Source organism: Colossoma macropomum, unplaced genomic scaffold (genome assembly GCF_904425465.1).
Source record: "Colossoma macropomum unplaced genomic scaffold, Colossoma_macropomum, whole genome shotgun sequence".
In the NCBI taxonomy this organism is placed as follows: domain Eukaryota; kingdom Metazoa; phylum Chordata; class Actinopteri; order Characiformes; family Serrasalmidae; genus Colossoma; species Colossoma macropomum.
Window position 1 is genome coordinate 673928 of NW_023494792.1, and position 24769 is coordinate 698696.

At 41.0% G+C, this 24769-nt stretch overlaps 1 protein-coding gene across 1 annotated transcript in view; it reads right to left on the reverse strand.

The window, feature by feature from the left end:
* Positions 1 to 14878, reverse strand: part of golph3l (golgi phosphoprotein 3-like) — a 20957-nt gene extending 6079 nt beyond the window's left edge. The window contains exons 1-2 of the mRNA XM_036577927.1: positions 14620 to 14878; positions 8807 to 9006 (exon numbers count right to left, since the gene is read on the reverse strand). Coding sequence (XP_036433820.1) covers positions 8807 to 8989 — 183 coding nt within the window. The 5' untranslated portion in view covers positions 8990 to 9006; positions 14620 to 14878. The remainder of the gene's footprint in view (positions 1 to 8806; positions 9007 to 14619) is intronic.
* Positions 14879 to 24769: the final 9891 nt, after the last annotated feature.

The following is a 24769-nucleotide window of genomic DNA, read 5'->3' on the forward strand; positions in this document are numbered from 1 at the left end:
AAACCCCTCCTGTTAGCATGTGATCAGTTAGCCTGTGATCAGTTAGCATGTGATCAGTTAGCCCGTAATCAGTTAGCCTGTGATCAGTTAGCCTGTGATCATTTAGCCTGTGATCAGTTAGTGTGTTATTATTTTGTGACTGGTTTGCCTCTGAATGGTTAGCATGTGATTGATTAGTCTGTGATCAGTTAGCATGTGGTTTCTCAGTCTGTGATTGATGAGCTTGTGATAATTAGCATGTGATCAGTTAGCATGTGATTGGTTAGACTGTGATCAGTTAGCATGTGATCTATTAGCCTGTAATCAGTTAGCATGTGGTTTCTAAGTCTGTGAGTGATGAGCTCGTGATAATTAGCCTGTGATCAGTTAGCCTGTGATCAGTTAGCATGTGATTGGTTAGCCTGCGATAAGTTAGCATGTGATTGATTAGTCTGTGATTGGTTAGCATGTGGTTTCTCAGTCTGTGATTGATGAGCTTGTGATAATTAGCCTGTGATCAGTTAGCATGTGATTGGTTAGACTGTGATCAGTTAGCATGTGATCTATTAGCCTGTAATCAGTTAGCATGTGGTTTCTCAGTCTGTGAGTGATGAGCTTGTGATAATTAGCCTGTGATCAGTTAGCATGTGATTGGTTAGACTGTGATCAGTTAGCATGTGATCTATTAGACTGTAATCAGTTAGCATGTGGTTTCTAAGTCTGTGAGTGATGAGCTTGTGATAATTAGCCTGTGATCAGTTAGCCTGTGATCAGTTAGCATGTGATTGGTTAGCCTGTGATAAGTTAGCATGTGATTGATTAGTCTGTGATTGGTTAGCATGTGGTTTCTCAGTCTGTGATTGATGAGCTTGTGATAATTAGCCTGTGATCAGTTAGCATGTGATTGGTTAGACTGTGATCAGTTAGCATGTGATCTATTAGCCTGTAATCAGTTAGCATGTGGTTTCTCAGTCTGTGATTGATGAGCGTGTGATAATTACCATGCGATCAGTTAGCATGTGATCCGTTAGCCCATAATCAGTTAGCATGTGGTTTCTCAGTCTGTGATTGATACGCTTGTGATAATTAGCCTGTGATCATTTCTCTGTGATTAATTTGCCTATGATTGGTTATTGTGTGATTGATGAGTAAACCAGTAACCTGTGATCTGTTAGTCTGTCGCTGATGAGCCTGTAAGCAATTGGCCTGTGATTGGTTAGCCTGCCTTCAGTTAGCCTTGATTGATTAGCCTATAAATTTGTTAGCACGTGTTTGGTGAGCTTGTGATCAGTTAGCCTATGATGTTTTAGCCTATGACTGGTTAGCCATGGATCAGTTGGCCCTTTGATTGGGTTTAGCCACCGCTGCCACTCTCACCTGCTTAAAGCTCATAATGTTGTGTGAAGCACCTCCTTGTTTCTACACTCATTGTCCATTTTATCAGCTCCACTTACTATATAGGGTCACTTTGTAGTTCTACAGTTACAGACTGTAGTCCATCTGTTTCTCTGCATACTTTGTTAGCCCCCTTTTACCCTGTTCTTCAGTGGTCAGGACCCCCATGGACCCTCACAGAGCAGGTACTATTTGGGTGGTGGATCATTCTCAGCACTGCAGTAACACAGACGTGGTGGTGGTGTGTTAGTGTGTGTTGTGCTGGTACGAGTGGATCAGACACAGCAGTGCTGCTTGTGTTTTTAAACACTGTGTCCACTCACTGTCCACTCTGACACTCCTACCTTGTCAGTCCACCTTGTAGATGTAAAGTCAGAGACGATAGCTCATCTGCTGCTGCACAGTTTGTGTTGGCCATCCTCTAGTCCTTCATCAGTGGTCACAGGACGCTGCCCACAGGACGCTGTTGGCTGGATATTTTTGGTTGGTGGACTATTCTCAGTCCAGCAGTGACACTGAGGTGTTTAAAAACTCCAGCAGCACTGCTGTGTCTGATCCACTCAGACCAGCACAACACACACTAACACACCACCACCACGTCAGCGTTACTGCAGTGCTGAGAATGATCCACCACCCAAATAGTACCTGCTCTGTGAGGGTCCATAGGGGTCCTGACCACTGAAGAACAGGGTAAAAGGGGGCTAACAAAGTATCAGAGAAACAGATGGACTACAGTCTGTAACTGTAGAACTACAAAGTGCACCTATATAGTAAGTGGAGCTGATAAAATGGGCAATGAGTGTAGAAACAAGGAGGCGGTCATAATGTTATGACTGATCAGCGTATTTAATGAACAGTGCCAGATTAACAGAACTCCCTCCTTCAAGTACAATTTCATAGACATGAATGGAGTTAGCCACCTCACTTTAACAACATACTACAGCTTTAACGCAAACCTGACTAACAGGTCTACGACGCTAACAGGGCAGTAAACTGTATTAGAATTCACAGATTCACCCAATACATTTTCTTATCCCAGGGTACAGATGAACTGTGCTACTATCGCACACCACTACTCACTAATTTAGCTCCAGTCTCCATCCTCACACCATTCCTGACCCTGCATGTGGGCAGCAACATCACTGAAACCAAATGAATCCCACAGTCTGAGCTACAAGCTGGAATCATCACTAACAGACTGGATCCAGACACTGATGTTTTCCTTATCACTGAAGTAGCTCGTTCAGTCTGTCCGGTAGCAATTAAACAATAACCAGGATGTTTACTCAGAGCCTTTACGCAGAGACTGACATGACAGACAGAACACACACCTGTCCAAGAACAGAACACACACCTGTTCAGAGACCTGTTTTTCCACTGAGCTGTAAAAGTGCTCTGAACTCCTCCATGCTTCAGTGAAGCTGAGCATTAAAAGAGTCCAGACAACAGACTGCAGAGACGTCTGTGAAAATATACGTTTGAAAAATCTGCATTTGACACATAAAAGCACTGTTTTAACGGGTATTTAATGTTTTGGGGAATTTCAGATTGTGTTTTTTAATCAAAATTTGTGTATTATCTCTCCTGAGACAAACAAAAAATTGTCTTAACAAACACTTGGGACTTGAGGTGTTAGGGCCATATCTGTTAGCACCATGGACCTGTTAGTGACATAGGCTAGATTACTGTAATGCCCGGCTGTCTGGATGTTCCAGCAAAAGCCTTAACAAGCTTCAGCTAGTCCAGAACGCTGCAGCCAGAGTTCTTACTAGAACCAGAAAGGTTGACCATATCAGCCCAGTTTTATCAACCTTACACTGGTTACCAGTTAAATTTCGCATTGATTATAAAATTCTCTTACTGACCTATAAAGCTCTAAACGGACTCGCCTCTCAGTACCTGAGTGAACTTCTCTCCCACTATGAACCATCCCGCCTACTTAGATCACAAGGTGCTGTTCACTATTAGTACCTAGAATTAATAAAGCTACATCAGGGGGCGGAGCTTCTCACACAAAGACCCCCAGCTTTGGAATAATCTTCCAGTCAGTGTTCGGGACTCAGACTCAGCCTCAGTGTTTAAGTCTAGGCTAAAAACCCACTTGTTCAGTGGAGCCTTTGGTAATTAGTTTTCCCTGTCAGATAAAAGGTGCAGATCTGGGGTTCATGGTCAGAGAGTATTATGGTAAACTGGGAGTGTTGGTGCTGTCGTCCTGCTGCTCACTCACTCACTCAGGTTTGTTGACGGTGGAGCGGAGGGATGCCGACATCTCCGGGAGCCTCATGACTCCGTTACCTTTCTGGTTTCTCCCTCTTAGTGAGGCTGTAATATCTAGACCTGCTGGAGTCTCTGCTGCTCTGTTAACCCTGTAATCTGTGGTCAGTCCCTCTGTACTGAACTGACTCTCTGTGTGTTTCCTTTTCTTTGCCGGGTTGAACAGCTGCCCATCCTGTGCGATCTGCTCGCCAGCCTTCTGGACTGTTTTGACCACCATTGAGCTTCACGCTGTACAACGCTGTGCAAACCTCACCATCATGAACTGACCCTCCTGCTGCTGCTGCTGCTTAAACTCAAACTATCTAATGAACCGTTGCTCCACCTGTTTTTCCCCATTTTGTGTTCTAATATTTTATACTAACACTGCTGTCCGGTGTCGACCAGAGGAGGATGGACTCCCCTTTTGAGTCTTGGTTCCTCTTGGTAGTGCCATAGAACTGTTAGTGCCATAGACCTGTTAGAACCATATGCCTGTTAGTGCCATAAACCTGTTAGTACTATAAACCTGTTAGCACCATAGACCTGTTAGCGCCATAGACCTATTAGCATTATAACCCGTTAGTTCAAAATACCAGTTAGCACCATAGAACTGTTAAAGTCATAGACCTGTTATAACCGTACACATGCTAGCACCATAGACCTGTTAGCTCCAAATAGCTGTTACTGCCACGGACATGTTAGCTCCAAAGACCTATTAGCTCCATTGACCAGTTAGTGCAATTGAACTGTTAGCTCCATAGACCTGTTAGCGCCACAGACCTGTTAGCACTGTAAACCTGTTAGCTCCAAATACTAGTTAGCGCCACAGATCTGTTTGTGCCATAGAATTGTTGGTGCTATAAACCTGTTAATGTCATTGATCTGTTAGCGTCATAGACCTGTTAGCGCTATAAACCTGTTAGCTCCAAGTACTGGTTAGCACCACAGACCTGTTAGCTCCATAGACCGGTTATGGACTTAGCCCTATTAACCTCAAAGGCCTGTTAGGTCTAGAATATAATGGTTTTAGATATAAAGGAGAACCTTCACACCATTCTAGCCAACTATCAGAAGATGAGTCACGTTATTACCCATGTGAGGAAACACAACATTCACAAAGAGCAGTCTGAGCTCCTAAAGAAGGATTTTATTAAACTTTTAATCACTCAGAGAACTAAATACAGTCAGTGGTTCATTACCAGCACGGGGATCGAGTATGTTTTTAAGATTGCTTACATTAAATACATGGCTTACTAGGACCTGCAGTAAAAAGGGCTTCATTACATCACCAACTTTTCAGAGCTCCACCTAAAAAAGCCAGGACTGAAAGCGCTAAGAGACGTTCTCTTTTCCCTGGACACATTTAGACCCCTGGACATGCCACTCTGCATCCCAAGATCTGCACTGAAAAGAATGCAGGATGGGCACACAAGGATGGGCCACCAGTCAAGGTAATCCACCCACCCAAAGACATACTACAGGCAGACTGTGAATATCTGTCAAAACAACATCTCTATCACTCTCATCCAAATAGTGTTTCACAGTTGGGCTTCTCTGTGAAGATAGAGGAGTTGGTGTCTACTGGAACAAAGCTCTCCGACTCCATCATCATAACCACCCGAGCACTACCTACAAAACTTTAGGCCCCCCCAACAGCCTGACCACCCCCCAAGGGGAAGATCCCTTCGCCCTCTGCCACAGTGCCAGCAATGGTACCTCATTAGCCTTGATAACACCCACTGCACTACAAACACTGTGACCTTGAACAGATACGCAGAGGATTCTCACAACACTGGATATGACTATCGGGGTTGTCTGATTGCAGTTTAAGCCATTCCTGTTCTTATCAGAAACAGAAAAGCAGGACACACAAGGCCGGTGAGTACGAATCCAGCCTGCAATCACTGAAACGTGAATCAGAGATCCTGGAGCTGAGGATGAGGGTCTTTAATGTAAATCTCTCAACATCAGGTCTTTTAAAGGCAAAACATTTTAATCAGTGGCCTCTTTTGCACTACAGGACCGGGTGCTTCTGAGCACAGAGGGTAGCTGTTCCAGTGACGTTTCCACACAGACACGGTTCGACACGGAACGCTTATAAATCAGGCTCAGCTCATTTGTTTCTTTCACAGTTAGCCAACCGTACTCAGGGCCACAGAACCGTTCGGTGGGATGATGTAACGACGTAGCTCTTCGCTGATTGGTTCCATGTTTATGTCGGGATTGTATGACAGTATCCTGCTGCGCTATTTCAAACCTGAAAGCATTCAAATAAATTTGGTTTGCTCAAATAAATGAAAACCACCATTCAGTAAACATCAAAGCTTCACTCTTACACCGATTTCTAAAGGTTAAATGGCGCTGATAATCAGCTAGAAGAGAGTAACTGGTTAGCGTTAGCATAGCGCTGCTCACCACAGAACAGATTCGATTCTGACTAACAAAATCTTTATTGACACAAATTTAGATGATAATGACACAAGTCTGAGGAAGGGAGGTCAAGAGGCTGATGTTTGAAGGAGAGAAAGCTGAATGAGAAATACTGAGAAACACAATGAGCCTCCATGCTCAGTAACATGGCTGCATGCCCAACTTCACCGTGCAGAGAAAGCCTTATGTTAAATTTTGGTGCCACTGACACTGGATTTCTAACTGAAACAGTAATGGGACTTGTTAGCGCCATAGACCTGTTACAGACTCAGCCCAGTTATCCCTTTTAGCCCTGTTAATCTTAAAGATCTATTAGCTCCATAGACCTGTTACAGACTCAGCCCAGTTACCCCTTTTAGCCCTAATAACCTCAGAGACCTGTTAGCGCCTTGGACCTGTTACAGACTCAGCCCAGTTACCCCTTTTAGCCCTGTTAATCTTAAAGATCTATTAGCTCCATAGACCTGTTACAGACTCAGCCCAGTTACCCCTTTTAGCCCTGTTAATCTTAAAGATCTGTTAGCTCCATAGACCTGTTACAGACTCAGCCCAGTTATCCCTTTTAGCCCTAATAACCTCAGAGACCTGTTAGCGCCTTAGACCTGTTACAGCCTCAGTCCTATTAACCTCAGAGACCTGTTAGCTCCATAGACCTGTTACAGACTCGGCCCTATCAACCTCAGAGACCTGTTAGCTCCATAGACCTGTTACAGACTCAGCCCTATTAACCTCAGAGACCTGTTAGCGCCATAGACCTGTTACAGCCTTAGTCCTATTAACCTCAGAGACCTGTTAGCACCATAGACCTGTCACAGACTCAGCCCTATTAACCTCAGAGACCTGTTAGCTCCATAGACCTGTTACAGACTCGGCCCTAGTAACCTCAGAGACCTGTTAGCGCCATAGACCTGTTACAGCCTTAGTCCTATTAACCTCAGAGACCTGTTAGCTCCATAGACCTGTTACAGACTCAGCCCTATTAACCTCAGAGACCTGTTAGCGCCATAGACCTGTTACAGCCTTAGTCCTATTAACCTCAGAGACCTGTTAGCACCATAGACCTGTCACAGACTCAGCCCTATTAACCTCAGAGACCTGTTAGCTCCATAGACCTGTTACAGACTCGGCCCTAGTAACCTCAGAGACCTGTTAGCTCCATAGACCTGCCACAGACTCAGCCCTATTAACCTCAGAGACCTGTTAGCTCCATAGACCTGTTACAGACTCAGCCCAGTTATCCCTTTTAGCCCTGTTGATCTTAAAGATCTGTTAGCTCCATAGACCTGTTACAGCCTCAGCCCTCTTAACCTTAGAGACCTGTTAGCGCTATAGACCTGTTACAGCCTCAGCCCTATTAACCTCAGAGACCTGTTAGCTCCATAGACCTGTCATAGACTCAGCCCTAGTAACCTCAGAGACCTGTTAGCGCCATAGACCTGCCACAGATTCAGCCCTAGTAACCTCAGAGACCTGTTAGCTCTATAGACCTCTTACAGCCTCAGCCCTATTAACCTCAGAGACCTGTTAGCGCCATAGACCTGTTACAGACTCAGTCCTATTAACCTCAGAGACCTGTTAGCACCATAAACCTGTCACAGACTCAGCCCTATTAACCTCAGAGACCTGTTAGCTCCATAGACCTGTTACAGACTCGGCCCTAGTAACCTCAGAGACCTGTTAGCTCCATAGACCTGCCACAGACTAAGCCCTATTAACCTCAGAGACCTGTTAGCACCAAAGACCTTTTACAGACTCAGCCCTATTAACCTCAGAGACCTGTTAGCTCCATAGACCTGTTACAGACTCAGCCCAGTTATCCCTTTTAGCCCTGTTGATCTTAAAGATCTGTTAGCTCCATAGACCTGTTACAGCCTCAGCCCTATTAACCTTAGAGACCTGTTAGCGCTATAGACCTGTTACAGCCTCAGCCCTATTAACCTCAGAGACCTGTTAGCTCCATAGACCTGTCATAGACTCAGCCCTAGTAACCTCAGAGACCTGTTAGCGCCATAGACCTGCCACAGATTCAGCCCTAGTAACCTCAGAGACCTGTTAGCGCTATAGACCTCTTACAGTCTCAGCCCTATTAACCTCAGAGACCTGTTAGCTCCATAGACCTGTTACAGATTCAGCCCTATTAACCTCAGAGACCTGTTAGCTCCATAGACCTGTTACAGCCTCAGCCCTATTAACCTCAGAGACCTGTTAGCTCCATAGACCTGTCACAGACTAAGCCCTATTAACCTCAGAGACCTGTTAGCTCCATAGACCTGTCACAGACTCAGCCCTATTAACCTCAGAGACCTGTCAGCTTCATAGATCTGTTATAGACTCAGCCCTATTAACTTCAAAGACCTGTGTCATAGACCAGTTCCAGACCAGTTATCCCTTTTAGCCCTGTTCATCTTAAAGATCTGTTAGCTCCATAGATCTGTTAACTCCATAGACCTGTTATAGCCTTAGCCTCATTGACCTCAATTACCTGTTAACTCCATAGACCTATAATTCCCTTATACCTATTAACCTTAAAGACCTGTAAGTGCCATAACACTGTTAGCATCCTAGTCCTTTTACCACCTCAATACTGTTAGAGGAATTATTATTGCCATTATACTGTTAGCATGATGAAACTGTTAGCATTGCAGTCCAGTTAGTGCTATGGATCCATTATCACTATAGACCTATCAGTACCCCAGGTCCTAGTATGGACCTGTTGCTGGTACATGTGTGCACTGCTGTACTGTACCTCTTTATCCTTCAGTCCCAGCAGCAGTATTTCCTCCATCAGAGTCAGTCTCAGTGCTTTAGAGTCTCCATCCTCCTCTTCATCAGAGGCTCTGCCCTTCTGCTCCTCCTCCTCCTCCTGACCGCGGCTCTCTGTGGATATGGGTGCGTCCGTGCGGCGACTCCTCTTCGTCAGAGTGGTCATTCTGCCGCTCTTGGATCCTAAAGCATCAGCAGGACTTTAACACACTGCAGAACAGCAGTCGTTTTATGTTCTCTATTCTACAGCCTGTGCTTAGTGTATCTGAGTAAAACTCTCCATATGACCTCTAGGGTCTGCTGAGAAAGGTGCTGGGATTAGGAGAGTCAAACATGATGGGATTATGAGAGTGTAAAAAGTGCTGGGACTATGAAAGTGTGAAAGGTATTGGGATTATGAGACTGTGAACAATGCTGGGATTATAAGAATATTAATAATGCTAAAATATTTTGAAAGTGTGAAAGATGTTGGGATTATGAGTGTGTGTGAAATGTTCTGGGATTAAACAAATGTGAAGCATGCTGGGATGCTGGGAAAGTCTCAAAAGTGTTGGCATTATGGAATAGTTAATAAATTTGGATTATTAGAATGTGAAAGCTGTTAATATGATGAACATGGTAAAGATAGTTAAAGATTATGAGAGTCTATTTTGGAGGGGTTATAAGAGTGAAAAATGGTGGGATTAACAACACAAAGTTAAAAGTAACAAACATGTTAAATGACTGGAAAGAGCAGTGATTGTGAGAATGTTAAAGGTTTTGTCATGAGATTGTGGAACGTGATGGGATTAAGAGAAAGTTAAAAATATAATGAAGTGTGAAAGGTGTACGGATTACAAGAATATTGAAATGTTAAAATATTATGCGGTCTCAAAGACGTTGAGTTTGTGATAGTGTGAACAACGTTGGGATTATGAGAGCAATAAAAACATTAAAATATTTTGAAAGTCTGAAAGATGTTGAGGTTATGAAAGTTTGAATGTTTCTGGGACAGCATGAAATATTCTGAGATTACAGGAGTGTGGACATCTCACAGTATGTAATGAGCCAGTTGAACACGGATGAATGGTGTTTGGGTGGTGCGGTGTGTTTGGTGTTTGGATTATAGGAGTGTGAATGGTGTGTGAATGAAAAGGTTAATAGTCTGTTTAGATTCTTTGTCTCTGAAGGACTGAAAATATGCAGACAGTGTGGGAGTAATCTGAAGGTGATGTTGGCAGAACAGGACATTATAACCTCTGTAATCTCACAAAGGCCTGTGCTCTTCTCTCTGCCTCTGAACATGGGAAATTTACATATGCTTTTCTGTCAGTTTAGAGAGATTACTGTAACCACCTAAGAGCTTTTATTCATTTACAATGAGCTCAGACAGCTGCTGCTAGAATCTCAGAACAAGCAGCCTCTTATATCACTTCACTGGTTACAGCTAAGATTCTTTATTTCATTCATAAGTTATTATTAGTTATAAATATAAAATGAATACTTTTATACTCTAGAATACAACATATTAGTCAATAAACAAACTGAATAAACACTGCTACAAATGCTGCTATAAATGCTGCTATAACACTAAAACAGGAGCCATTAGTCAATACGTCCTCAATAAACTCTCCTATATGCTAAAATAGGAGATATTAGTCAATACACATCCTCACTTAACTCTTCTCTATGCTAGAATAGGAGATATTAGGCAATAAACGTCCTTGATAAACTCTCCTATATGACAGAATGAGAGATATTAGTCCATACACAACCTCGATAAACACTGCTATACACTAAAATAGAAGATATTTGCCCATAAACAACCTCAATAAACTCTCCTATAAGGCAGAATGAGAGATATTAGTCCATACACAACCTCGATAAACACTGCTATACACTAAAATATGAGATATTAGTCTATACAAATCCCTAAGAAAGTCTCCTATATGCTCGAATAGGAGATATTAGTTCATAACCTACCTCAATAAACATCCCTTTATGCTAGAATAGGAGATACTAGTCCATAAACGACCTCAATAAACACTCCTATACACTAGAATAGGGGATATTAGTCCATAAAGACCCTCCATAAAGTCTCCTATACACTCAAATAGGAGATATTAGTTCATAACCGACCTCAATAAACATCCCTTTATGCTAGAATAGGAGATATTAGTCCATATACCACCACAATAATCACTCATATATGCTAGAATAGGAGATATTAGTCCATAAACCGACCTCAATAAACACTTGTATATGCTAGAATAGGAGATATTAGTCCATAAACCACCTCAATAAACACTTGTATATGCTAGAATAGGAGATATTAGTCCATACAAAACTCAATAAACAATCCTATATACCAGAATAGGAGATATTAGTCCATAAACCACCTCAATAAACACTTGTATATGCTAGAATAGGAGACATTAGTCCATAAAACCCTCAATAACGCTCCTATACAGAATAGTACTAGAATAAGCCTGCATTATAATGTTTAGTGGTTTAGAGGGTTTAGGTATGACAGAGTTCATCAAGATTTTGCTGAACCGATGCGAGTTTGAGGTGTAATTTCAGGTTCTTCTTGTTTTCCCACCTTTAGGACGCTTTGTTTTATTTTATCAGTGTGTTCCTGAACTGCACCATTCCTGCAGTGCTGTGTGACTCCAGCCTGAGATCCTGCTGCTTCGAGCCCTGTCAGATCTCTAACTGACCTGACTGTGTGGTATATATGTTTTTGCCTAGCCTTGGTGTCCAGGTGAGTGTATTACCTGGGGCAGGGTCACTGACCCCTGATCTAAAGTACACTATACAAATACAGTATTACTGAATAATGACAATTACACACTTTGATTGTTTATTTTTATTCACTTATATATACTTTAGAACCTCTCACTACTGGTTCCACCTTAAATAGCACAATATAGTTTATTTAGTAACACTTTATAATAACTTTAATAAACTTTACCTTTTAACCTTTTTAAACGTCCAGGGCCCACAGACAGGCCCAGAGATCTACTACACACTTCTATAAGAATAACTCAGCCAGTGCTGAAGTCCCTGTAGTCACTGAGTAATCAGACTCAGTGTGTAATAAGTCTGGGATTTTAGAGGGTTAACATCACCCAATAGCTTGTTAAGGACCATTATTAATTATATAATGAATACATTATAATGCTGCAACTTTGTAATAGATGTCCACTTACATATTATGTTTAATATTTAAAAAGTTATTTTTTAATATGTTTAATATTTAAAAACCTTTATTTATGGTATTTAAATGTCTTTAAATGATGCTTAATTATTTGAAACAGGACACAAACAGATCATTCAGAATCATTAGGAAATGTTTTAATGCATAATAGCTTAATCAAATTTGTAACGGTTGATTAAATAACTTGAATTATATTTGAAAATGATAAATATCAAAAAATTGTTCATAATAATTAATAATACTAATAAACATTAAATGGTTAACAGCAAACTGTAACTAGTAATTATATTTTATTTATTTATTTCTAATTGTTTTATTTATTTGTATAAATTATTCTTGATTAATCATGTCTCTAACTAAATAGTTAATAACTAGTATGTTACAATTTATCATTACATATGTAACTATCACATAAACATTAACAGTGACAGACTATTATGTAATTATTAAATTGCTGTTTATCAGGTCCTGTTATTATAGTGTTATTATAGTGTTATAATTTCTGTCTTTGTGTGAGCAAAATAAATTCATCTAATCTGAAAACATACAGTAAAATTAAACAAAGTTGTTTGACTTGCAAACGGAAAGTATTTTAGTGACCCATTACGGGCCATTGATGCAGGGAGCACCTCAGTAAGCACTGGACACACAGTAAGAGAGAAATGTGTAAATAGTTATTACTCCTGGACATTAAGAGGTGCAGTAGGGTTTTTGTGCCTTGTATGTGTGATTCTGACCTGCCTGCTGTTCCAGTCATTCAGCAGGACTGAGCAGCAGTTCTGTTCTGCTGCTGTGTTCAATAAAAGAGCATTTGCTTGAAGCACTCTGTTTCTTGCATCTTCATGCTCTACGGAACCGCAAACTCAGCAGCAAAATGGCAGGGAAGACTGTTCGGTTAAGGACTGCGAGGGGGCGCTGAGACAGGACAATGAGGCTCGACAGCAGAGCCAGACTGGAGGAAGGCAGCCATTTGGACGGTGGCCGGCCATGAGAACCTGCTGGCAAGGATGCCTCGATGGTAGCTGGCGAGAGTAGACCTAACGGCAAGGCTGCCGCACGAGGCTGGAGCTGAAAGGTGGCAAGGGCGGTGCGGCATGGCGAGGCATGGTGGTAGTGTGGTCGGTCAAGCCACGTGTCTGAGCTCCAGTGTACACAAGCAGCAACCTGCTGGCGTCTGTGGTGCTGTGGGCAGCAGAGAAAGAGGAGAGCAGCCAAGGGAGCACCACTGATACTGTTGCTGCCCCAAAGATGTGGCCCTAAGGGACGACTAGCGCAGCATGTGGCCGAGAGCACATACCACGGGGTGAGTGTTTACACCCCTGCTCAGACCGACTGCTCTGACTTTATCTATCAATATGAATCATCTACGAGTGCACTCACTAAGACAAATTCCTCATATGTGAAACATAATTGGTGAAACAAAGCAATTCTGACTCTGGTTCTTTGCTCAGAGTTTGTAAAGTCACTGGAATGGCTCTTCTGGAAGAGGAGCTATGTAGTGACCCACTATTGGCCATGGACGCCCGGCAGAGCACCTCAGGAAGCGCTGGACACCCAGTAAGAGAGACTTAAAATGTGTACATAGTTGTTGTTAAGGATGTTAAGAGGTGCAGTGGTGTTTTTTATGCCCTGTATGCGCCACTCCGGCCTGGGTTTTGGGTCAGTAATGCAGTGTTAAGTATCTACTATGTGCAGGAAATGCGTAGCTGTAGGTGACCTGCCTGCTATTCCGGTCATTCAGTAGCACTGAGCGGTGGTCCTCCCTGCTGCTATGTTCATTATAGAGCATTTACTGAAAGTCCTACCATTCCAGCATCTTTTTACTCTACACTGACGCCACAATATGCTGACATTAGTAAATAATTTGTGCTGTCTTTAAGTAACTGGTTTAAACAAAAGGGACAAAAATGAATGAAAATATGTTCCAATGAATGGAAATTTTACACTGCAAAAAATCTTGTGTAGTGAAATGATCTTAAATCTAGTTGATCCATATCTAATATTTCCCATTTTGAAATGGTTGTGCACTTATTGTAAGATTGTTTACCTTATTTCTAGACATTTTTACTTTATCAAGTAAAATTTTCTCACTATACTGACAGATAATTCTGCTGGTTTCAAGCTCATTTCTTAAAACAAGCAAAATTACCTGCCACTGTAGTGAGATGATTTTTCTTAATAAAATCGTTTAAAACAAGTAATGTCTAGAAATAAGATAAATAATCTTAAATTAAGCTTACAACAATCTCAACCCAAGAAATATTAGATTTATTGACTATATTTAAGATGATTTTACTTTAAAAGATACGATTGCAGTGTAAAATTTTCAGATATTTTGTAAAATTTTCAAATTTCCAAAAAGAAATTCAACAAAGCCATTTAAGTTGCACTGAATACCCTACGCTTTGAGTGTATTGACCAAAAGCAATTCTTCTTCCTCCTCTTCTGCGCAGGTTTGTAAAAAAGAATAAAATAATGACATCTGAAAATATGATGTAGATTAGACATGTAGATTATTTTTCCTGACTGACGTTTACAGCCTGATCCAGCAGAAGCTCCTCACGTACTGAAACTTTATAAACAGAAACAGTACTTACCTCACTCACTGCGGAGAAACAGACAAACTCAGACTGTCCTTTTAGTACTGCTGCTACAAAAACATCCACAGACAAGTCCTACAGACGGAAATTCCTACAGAAATAAAGCGCTACAGGTGTAAAGTCCTACTTTCTGAGTGTTACATGAGTAAATAAACACTCCTCACACTTCCTGCTCCTCCTCGCTTTAACTGTAGTGTGAGGCAATCTGCTGTAGAGCAGAAAGTTGTGAATCCGCTTCAGGGAACCAGTTGGAGCAGTTTAAATATGTGCAGTGGGTGGAGCACTGACCTTACACCAAACACACACAGGTATCACAGCAACCTGCTCACATGCAAAGCATACAGGTATACTGCTCACCTGCAAGGCAGAAATGTACCCTGCTGACCTGTGAAACTCACAGGTTTCTGCTTACCTGTAAAAACAGACAGGTAACACACTCACCCGTTAAACACAGGTAATGTGCTCACCTGTAAAACACACAGCTAACCTGCTCACCTGTAAAACACACAGTTAACCTGCTCACCTGTAAAACACACAGCTAACCTGCTCACCTGTAAAACACACAGCTAACCTGCTCACCTGTAAAACACACAGTTAACCTGCTCACCTGTAAAACACACAGCTAACCTGCTCACCTGTAAAACACACAGCTAACCTGCTCACCTGTAAAACACACAGCTAACCTGCTCACCTGTAAAACACACAGCTAACCTGCTCACCTGTAAAACACACAGCTAACCTGCTCACCTGTAAAACACACAGTTAACTGCTCACCTGTAAAACACAAGGTTAACCTGCTCACCTGTAAAACACACAGCTAACCTGCTCACCTGTAAAACACACAGTTAACTGCTCACCTGTAAAACACAGTTAACCTGCTCACCTGTAAAACACACAGCTAACCTGCTCACCTGTAAAACACACAGTTAACTGCTCATCTGTAAAACACACAGCTAACCTGCTCACCTGTAAAACACACAGTTAACTGCTCACCTGTAAAACACACAGCTAACCTGCTCACCTGTGAAACACACAGCTAACCTGCTCACCTGTAAAATACACAGCTAACCTGCTCACCTGTGAAACACACAGCTAACCTGCTCACCTGTAAAACACACAGCTAACCTGCTCACCTGTAAAACACACAGCTAACCTGCTCACCTGTGAAACACACAGCTAACTGCTCACCTGTAAAATACACAGCTAACCTGCTCATCTGTAAAACACACAGCTAACCTGCTCACCTGTAAAACACACAGCTAACCTGCTCACCTGTAAAACACACAGTTAACTGCTCATCTGTAAGACACACAGCTAACCTGCTCACCTGTGAAACACACAGCTAACCTGCTCACCTGTAAAACACACAGCTAACCTGCTCACCTGTGAAACACACAGCTAACCTGCTCACCTGTAAAACACACAGTTAACCTGCTCACCTGTGAAACACACAGCTAACCTGCTCACCTGTAAAACACACAGTTAACCTGCTCACCTGTAAAACACACAGCTAACCTGCTCACCTGTAAAACACAGTTAACTGCTCACCTGTAAAACACACAGCTAACCTGCTCACCTGTAAAACACACAGCTAACCTGCTCACCTGTGAAACACACAGCTAACCTGCTCACCTGTAAAACACACAGCTAACCTGCTCACCTGTGAAACACACAGCTAACCTGCTCACCTGTAAAACACAGTTAACTGCTCACCTGTAAAACACACAGCTAACCTGCTCACCTGTAAAACACAGTTAACTGCTCACCTGTAAAACACACAGCTAACCTGCTCACCTGTAAAACACAGTTAACCTGCTCACCTGTAAAACACACAGCTAACCTGCTGACCTGTAAAACACAGTTAACTGCTCACCTGTAAAACACACAGCTAACCTGCTTACCTGTAAAACACAGTTAACCTGCTCACCTGTAAAACACACAGCTAACCTGCTCACCTGTAAAACACAGTTAACTGCTCACCTGTAAAACACACAGCTAACCTGCTCACCTGTAAAACACAGTTAACTGCTCACCTGTAAAACACACAGCTAAACTGCTCACCTGTAAAACACAGTTAACTGCTCACCTGTAAAACACACAGCTAAACTGCTCACCTGTGAAACACACAGCTAACCTGCTCACCTGTAAAACACAGGTATAATGCTCACCTGTAAAACACACAGCTAACCTGCTCACCTGTGAAACACACAGCTAACCTGCTCACCTGTGAAACACACAGTTAACCTGCTCACCTGTAAAACACACAGCTAACCTGCTCACCTGTGAAACACAGGTATAATGCTCACCTGTAAAACACACAGCTAACCTGCTCACCTGTAAAACACACAGCTAACCTGCTCACCTGTAAAACACAGGTATAATGCTCACCTGTAAAACACAGGTATAATGCTCACCTGTACGAAGGTCTTCACCTCAATAAGTTCCTCAGTAAAACCTCTTTTTCCTCATTTCACTGCTGTGTTAATCTGTAAATGTCAGCTTATTTTAAATGTTTTAATAACACTAATAATGAAAATAATTGCATCGTAAATATAGTATAAATATATGAAACCAGTGTTATGTGAATAGTATAAATGACTATGGAATTCAGACAACAAAAAAATAGACCTACCTTATTTAAAATCATTTTGCAGTAACTCATTTTTTGGCTACTTTTCTATTTTAATAATCTATTTTTATTCCATAATTGTAATTACTTTATATCAACATTATTATGTCTTTTTTAAACTCCTACAAATATACAGTAACAATATAATAATAAATAAATATGATAGATTAGCCCAGACTAACCCTGGACTAACACAGTAAATAATAACACTCTAGTTAATGATACTTGTAAATAATAACGTGTGTGAATATTAGTATATTAGTAAAGAGCAGCACATTACTTTGGGTGTGATTTATTAGCCAATCCCTTCGCAGGAGGGCAGAGGGGAAAATAAATAAATAAACATGATTCGGTTTCATGTAGAATGGCGCCCTCATGTGGCCGTTACACTGAAGCACTGATAAGATTCAGTACTGAACCTCACTGGTGTTATTATCCCAACATCCTTCCACTCATCTATCCGTCTATTTATCCATCCATTTCGTCTTTATATACTTCCATTCATCCATCCATAATATCCTACCATCCACTCATTGATCTAACCCTCCATCTTTATTTCTTTCATCTATCCATCAATCCATTTATCCTTTCATTCTTCCATCCATCCACCTATCCTACTATCCATCTAATGATCATTCCTCCATATTTATATTCTTTGATCCATCCATTCCTCCATATCCATTTCCATCATCTTCCATTCATACATCCATTCATCCTTCCATCTTACTTCATCTCAGCATTCCTCCATTTCTTCTTCCATCCCAACATCAGTCCATACCTTCATCCTTCCAGCCATCCTTCTACCTGTCTATCCATTTCTCTAATCCTCTGATCTGTCCTCCTCCGTCCGTCCATCCCTCCCTCCTTTTTTCTCTCATTGAAAGACAGAGAGAGATGGATAGATAGATAGATAGATAGATAGATAGATAGATAGATAGATAGGATTTATTTTTTTTATTTAATCATAATGAATCATATTATGCGTATATATATATATATATATATATATATATATATATATATATATATATATATACGCATATATGTGTGTATATATATATATATATATATATATATACACACACACACACACAGAGACCTAGTTTGGACCATAACTTTATTTTTTACTCATTTCATGAATAAAACATAGATTTCAACACTTCTCTGTTCAGTCACAGTTAAAGTAACCTGTTTAACTGAAATGGCTGATTCAGGATGATGTGGCACTTTAGAAGAAGATGTTTGTCGCAGAAGCCTGAGGCTTCTGCCCGAGAGAGAGAGAGAGAGAGAGAGAGAGAGCGAGAGAGAGAGAGAGAGAGACAGAGACAGAGACAGAGAGAGAGAGAGAGAGAGAGAGAGAGGAAGTGCAACTTCCTGCAGTATAAACTATAACTTCCTGCAATATAAAGCACTTAAAACCCAAGAGCTCAGCCCTAAACCCAGTCCCCTCTGTCAGCTGGTTCTGAGACTAACTAACCCACTGACCCCTAACACACAACAGCCTCGGTCCAGCACTGCTGACCAAAGTCCAATCAGAATAAACCAAATGATCAGACACAGTAAAAACACCTATCTGGAACATTGGGACAGCGAAACCAGAACTCAGTCTAAATTACAGAACTATCGGGCCCTAAACAGAGTCTGGACTGGCAGAGTATCTCTTCACCGTCAGAGACCCACAGCAGAGACAGATCCTGACCAAGTACAGGCTCAGTGACCACAGTCTGGCCATAGAAACGGGCAGATATAAAAAATCCTGGCTGCCCAGAGAGAGAAGACTGTGCGGTCACTGTGAGAGCGGTGAGGTCGAGACAGAGCTGCACTTCCTCCTTCAGTGTGAAAAATTCAAATTTGTACGAGAAAATTTCATAACAAAATTAAAAAACATTCTCCCAAATTTTGAAATTCTAACAGAATCAGAAAGACTACCGATCTTCCTTGGTGAGGGCAGCTCAGCGTCTCTCGCTGCAAAATATGTGGCAACTTGTCACGGCCTGAGGGACAGTAACACACTCCACACCCCCACCTCCCTGACCCCCCAAACCCCTCACTGTATATAGGTTAAATACACCGATTGTAATTATTTTTACTATATAATATATGTTGTCTTATTTTATTTATTTACTGTATTTATTTATTTACTTTACCAAGCTTTACAACATGTATTATATTGTCTTATTTTATTTATTTACTTTATTTATTTTAACATCGTTGCTGTTATTTCAATGACCATTATTCATTGTTACTATTAATTCTATATTTGTTTTTTAGTTCTACAAAATATGTTCCGCTTTGAGTTGAATTTTATATGCTTTGGCAACATTGTACTCAAAACAGTCCTGCCAATAAAGCTACTTTGAATTTGAATTTGAGAGAGAGACAGAGAGAGAGAGAGAGAGACAGAGAGAGAGAGAGAGAGAGAGAGAGAGACAGAGAGAGAGAGAGAGAGAGAGAGAGAGAGAGAGAGAGAGAGAGAGAGAGAGAGAATAAAGCAGCTCCAGCTCTGATTTGGGCCGTATTTCACAAATCCATGTTTCTCAGTTTAGCCAGGTAACTTAAGCCTGAACTTAGCTAAGCCTGTTCAATAGCAAAACAGCTGAACACTCTTCATCTTAACTTGGCTTCAGTTATCTGGCATGTTTAGTTCTGTTAGCCCGCCCTTTCAGCGTAATCCTGCGCTCCTATTGGTCTGTGAGGCTGTCAGTCGCCTGCATGACTTGATCTGATTGGCTCACACTGTGGAGGAAGTTTCTGGTTGTTACAGTGAAAAACGTTCCCGTTACTTCGGCTGACGTTACCTACATGTTCTAATAGTGTTTAAAGAAACGTAACATTCTCAGATCTTTTTAGAACAAAGACATTATTGCTGGGATGTCAATAGGCAGGTTTAAAGGATTTCTTTGCTGAAATTTGTATTTGTTTAGATGTTGACTGTCATAATATGATCAAATAAAATCAGAACTGCTCAAATTCAAATAAACAGTTATAATAAATGGTTTCAGGTAGAATGGCGCCCTCGTGTGGCCGTTACACTGAAGCACTGATAAGATTCAGTACTGAACCTCACTGGTGTTATTATCCCAACATCCTTCCACTCATCTATCCGTCTATTTATCCATCCATTTCGTCTTTATATACTTCCATTCATCCATCCATAATATCCTACCATCCACTCATTGATCTAACCCTCCATCTTTATTTCTTTCATCTATCCATCAATCCATTTATCCTTTCATTCTTCCATCCATCCACCTATCCTACCATCCATCTAATGATCATTCCTCCATATTTATATTCTTTGATCCATCCATTCCTCCATATCCATTTCCATCATCTTCCATTCATACATCCATTCATCCTTCCATCTTCCTTCATCTCAGCATTCCTCCATTTCTTCTTCCATCCCAACATCAGTCCATACCTTCATCCTTCCAGCCATCCTTCTACCTGTCTATCCATTTCTCTAATCCTCTGATCTGTCCTCCTCCGTCCGTCCATCCCTCCCTCCTTTTTTCTCTCATTGAAAGACAGAGAGAGATGGATAGATAGATAGATAGATAAATAGATAGATAGATAGATAGATAGATAGATAGATAGGATAATCAAATGATCATATGCGTATATATATATATATATATATATATATATATATATATATATTATACGCATATATGTGTGTATATATATATATATATTATATATATATATATATATATATATATACACACACACACACACACACACACAGAGACCTAGTTTGGACCATAACTTTATTTTTTACTCATTTCATGAATAAAACATAGATTTCAACACTTCTCTGTTCAGTCACAGTTAAAATAACCTGTTTAACTGAAATGGCTGATTCAGGATGATGTGGCACTTTAGAAGAAGATGTTTGTCGCAGAAGCCTGAGGCTTCTGCCCGAGAGAGAGAGAGAGAGAGAGAGAGAGAGAGCGAGAGAGAGAGAGAGAGACAGAGACAGAGACAGAGAGAGAGAGAGAGAGAGAGAGAGAGGAAGTGCAACTTCCTGCAGTATAAACTATAACTTCCTGCAATATAAAGCACTTAAAACCCAAGAGCTCAGCCCTAAACCCAGTCCCCTCTGTCAGCTGGTTCTGAGACTAACTAACCCACTGACCCCTAACACACAACAGCCTCGGTCCACTGCTGACCAAAGTCCAATCAGAATAAACCAAATGATCAGACACAGTAAAAACACCTATCTGGAACATTGGGACAGCGAAACCAGAACTCAGTCTAAATTACAGAACTATCGGGCCCTAAACAGAGTCTGGACTGGCAGAGTATCTCTTCACCGTCAGAGACCCACAGCAGAGACAGATCCTGACCAAGTACAGGCTCAGTGACCACAGTCTGGCCATAGAAACGGGCAGATATAAAAAATCCTGGCTGCCCAGAGAGAGAAGACTGTGCGGTCACTGTGAGAGCAGTGAGGTCGAGACAGAGCTGCACTTCCTCCTTCAGTGTGAAAAATTCAAATTTGTACGAGAAAATTTTATAACAAAATTAAAAAACATTCTCCCAAATTTTGAAATTCTAACAGAATCAGAAAGACTACCGATCTTCCTTGGTGAGGGCAGCTCAGCGTCTCTCGCTGCGAAATATGTGGCAACTTGTCACGGCCTGAGGGACAGTAACACACTCCACACCCCCACCTCCCTGACCCCCCAAACCCCTCACTGTATATAGGTTAAATACACCGATTGTAATTATTTTTACTATATAATATATGTTGTCTTATTTTATTTATTTACTGTATTTATTTATTTACTTTACCAAGCTTTACAACATGTATTATATTGTCTTATTTTATTTATTTACTTTATTTATTTTAACATCGTTGCTGTTATTTCAATGACCATTATTCATTGTTACTATTAATTCTATATTTGTTTTTTAGTTCTACAAAATATGTTCCGCTTTGAGTTGAATTTTATATGCTTTGGCAACATTGTACTCAAAACAGTCCTGCCAATAAAGCTACTTTGAATTTGAATTTGAGAGAGAGACAGAGAGAGAGAGAGAGAGAGAGAGAGAGAGAGAGAGACAGAGAGAGAGAGAGAGAGAGAGAGAGAGAGAGAGAGAGAGAGAGAGAGAGAATAAAGCAGCTCCAGCTCTGATTTGGGCCGTATTTCACAAATCCATGTTTCTCAGTTTAGCCAGGTAACTTAAGCCTGAACTTAGCTAAGCCTGTTCAATAGCAAAACAGCTGAACACTCTTCATCTTAACTTGGCTTCAGTTATCTGGCATGTTTAGTTCTGTTAGCCCGCCCTTTCAGCGTAATCCTGCGCTCCTATTGGTCTGTGAGGCTGTCAGTCGCCTGCATGACTTGATCTGATTGGCTCACACTGTGGAGGAAGTTTCTGGTTGTTACAGTGAAAAACGTTCCCGTTACTTCGGCTGATGTTACCTACATGTTCTAATAGTGTTTAAAGAAACGTAACATTCTCAGATCTTTTTAGAACAAAGACATTATTGCTGGGATGTCAGCAATGTCAGGCAGGTTTAAAGGATTTCTTTGCAGAAATTTGCATTTGTTTAGATGTTGACTGTCATAATATGATCAAATAAAATCAGAACTGCTCAAATTCAAATAAACAGTTATAATAAATGGTTTCAGGTAGAATGGCGCCCTCGTGTGGCCGTTACACTGAAGCACTGATAAGATTCAGTACTGAACCTCACTGGTGTTATGATCCCAACATCCTTCCACTCATCTATCTGTCTATCTATCCATCCATTTCGTCCTTATATCCTTTCATTCATATCCATCCATAATATCCTACCATCCACTCATTGATCCATCCCTCCATCCTTATTTCTTTCATCTATCCATCCCTCCATTTATCCTTTCATTCTTCCATCCATCCACCTATGCTTCCATCCATCTTTTCATCCAATCGTCTTTGATCCATCCATCCATCCATCCATCCATCCATCATCCATTCTTCAATACCTGCATTCATTCATCCTTCATCTGTCCATAACATCCTGTCATCCTACCATCCACCTATTGATCCATCTCTCCATCCATTTATCCTTTCATCCATCCATCCATCTATTCATGAAGTTAGCTAAGCCTGTTCAATAGCAAAACAGCTGAACCCTCTTCATCTTAACTTGGCTTCAGTTATCTGGCATATTTATTTATGTTAGTCCACCCTTTCAGCGTAATCCTGCGCTCCTATTGGTCTGTGAGGCTGTCAGTCGCCTGCATGACTTGATCTGATTGGCTCGCACTGTGGAGGAAGTTTCTGGTTGTTATAGTGAAAAACGTTCCCATTGCTTCGGCTGACGTTACCTACATGTTCTAATAGTGTTTAAAGAAACGTAACATTCTCAGATCTTTTTAGAACAAAGACATTATTGCTGGGATGTCGGCTGGGATTATGGATTATTCCTTATTCCTGATCAAATAAAATCAGAACTGCTCAAATTCTAGATATTATGTCTAAATTTCACCCACCTGAGGGCATAGAGGGTCGTGACGGTTCCCCTCTGTACGCATTATCTGAAGAGCTAATGTGGTTGAATGTAGACAAACCTGTTGTACTTCAGGATGAAACAGGAGTTTCAAATAACAAGGGGCAAAAAACTAAATATAGAACAGGTGATTATAGAATGAGGAACTATCTGAGGACTTTTCTGAAATAATAAATACCTTCGCTTCAATTTTCTGGAACTGCACCATGAAGTGAACATTACCAAACACAGTGATGTGAAGAAGTAAGTACACCCCATGAAATCTTTCTTCTTTGACGTGTGTGGATATATTAGATCAGTTTAAGAGAATCTATAGATAAACCTATTGTAATAAAACAAAACACAACGGTAAGGTGACTTTGCTATCATTAATTACAGAAACTTAAGTGGAAATAATTTTTTTCTCTTCTACTGGTAAAAAAAAAAAAAAATTGCCCACTCCTCTGTGCCTAATTCTTTCAACTGTGCAAAGTTTGAGGGGTTTCTACTATGCACAACCTGTTTCAACCCCCCCCAAACCCAGCATTTCAGTGGGATTTGGATGTGGGCATTGACTAGGCCATTCCACAACCCTCCATTTCTTCCTTTTGAGCCATTCCTTGGTGGATTTACTTGTATGTTTGGGATTATTATCCTGTTAGAAGGTCCACTTCTTTGAGTGTTTACCAGATGGTCACTCTCTGCTATGAGTATTCATAGTGGATTCTATGATTCTATCTAAGTTGGCCAACAAAGCAGCTCCAAACCATAACACTACCACCACCATGCTTTAAACTTGGTGTGAGGTTCTTTTGATCAAACATTGCCAAACTTTAGACTTGCCCTGATGTTATTTTTAGACAGAAAAGGCTTTCTCCTGGCTCACCTCCTATGTAGGTCACATGTATGTAGTCTCGTTGTAATGGTAGATCCTGTGATGAACTTTTGGGGTTCTTCCATGTTTCTTTCAGCATCTTTTCAGCATTTATGGTCTGCTCTCAGGTTACATTTGCTGGAGCAACCTGGCCTCCATG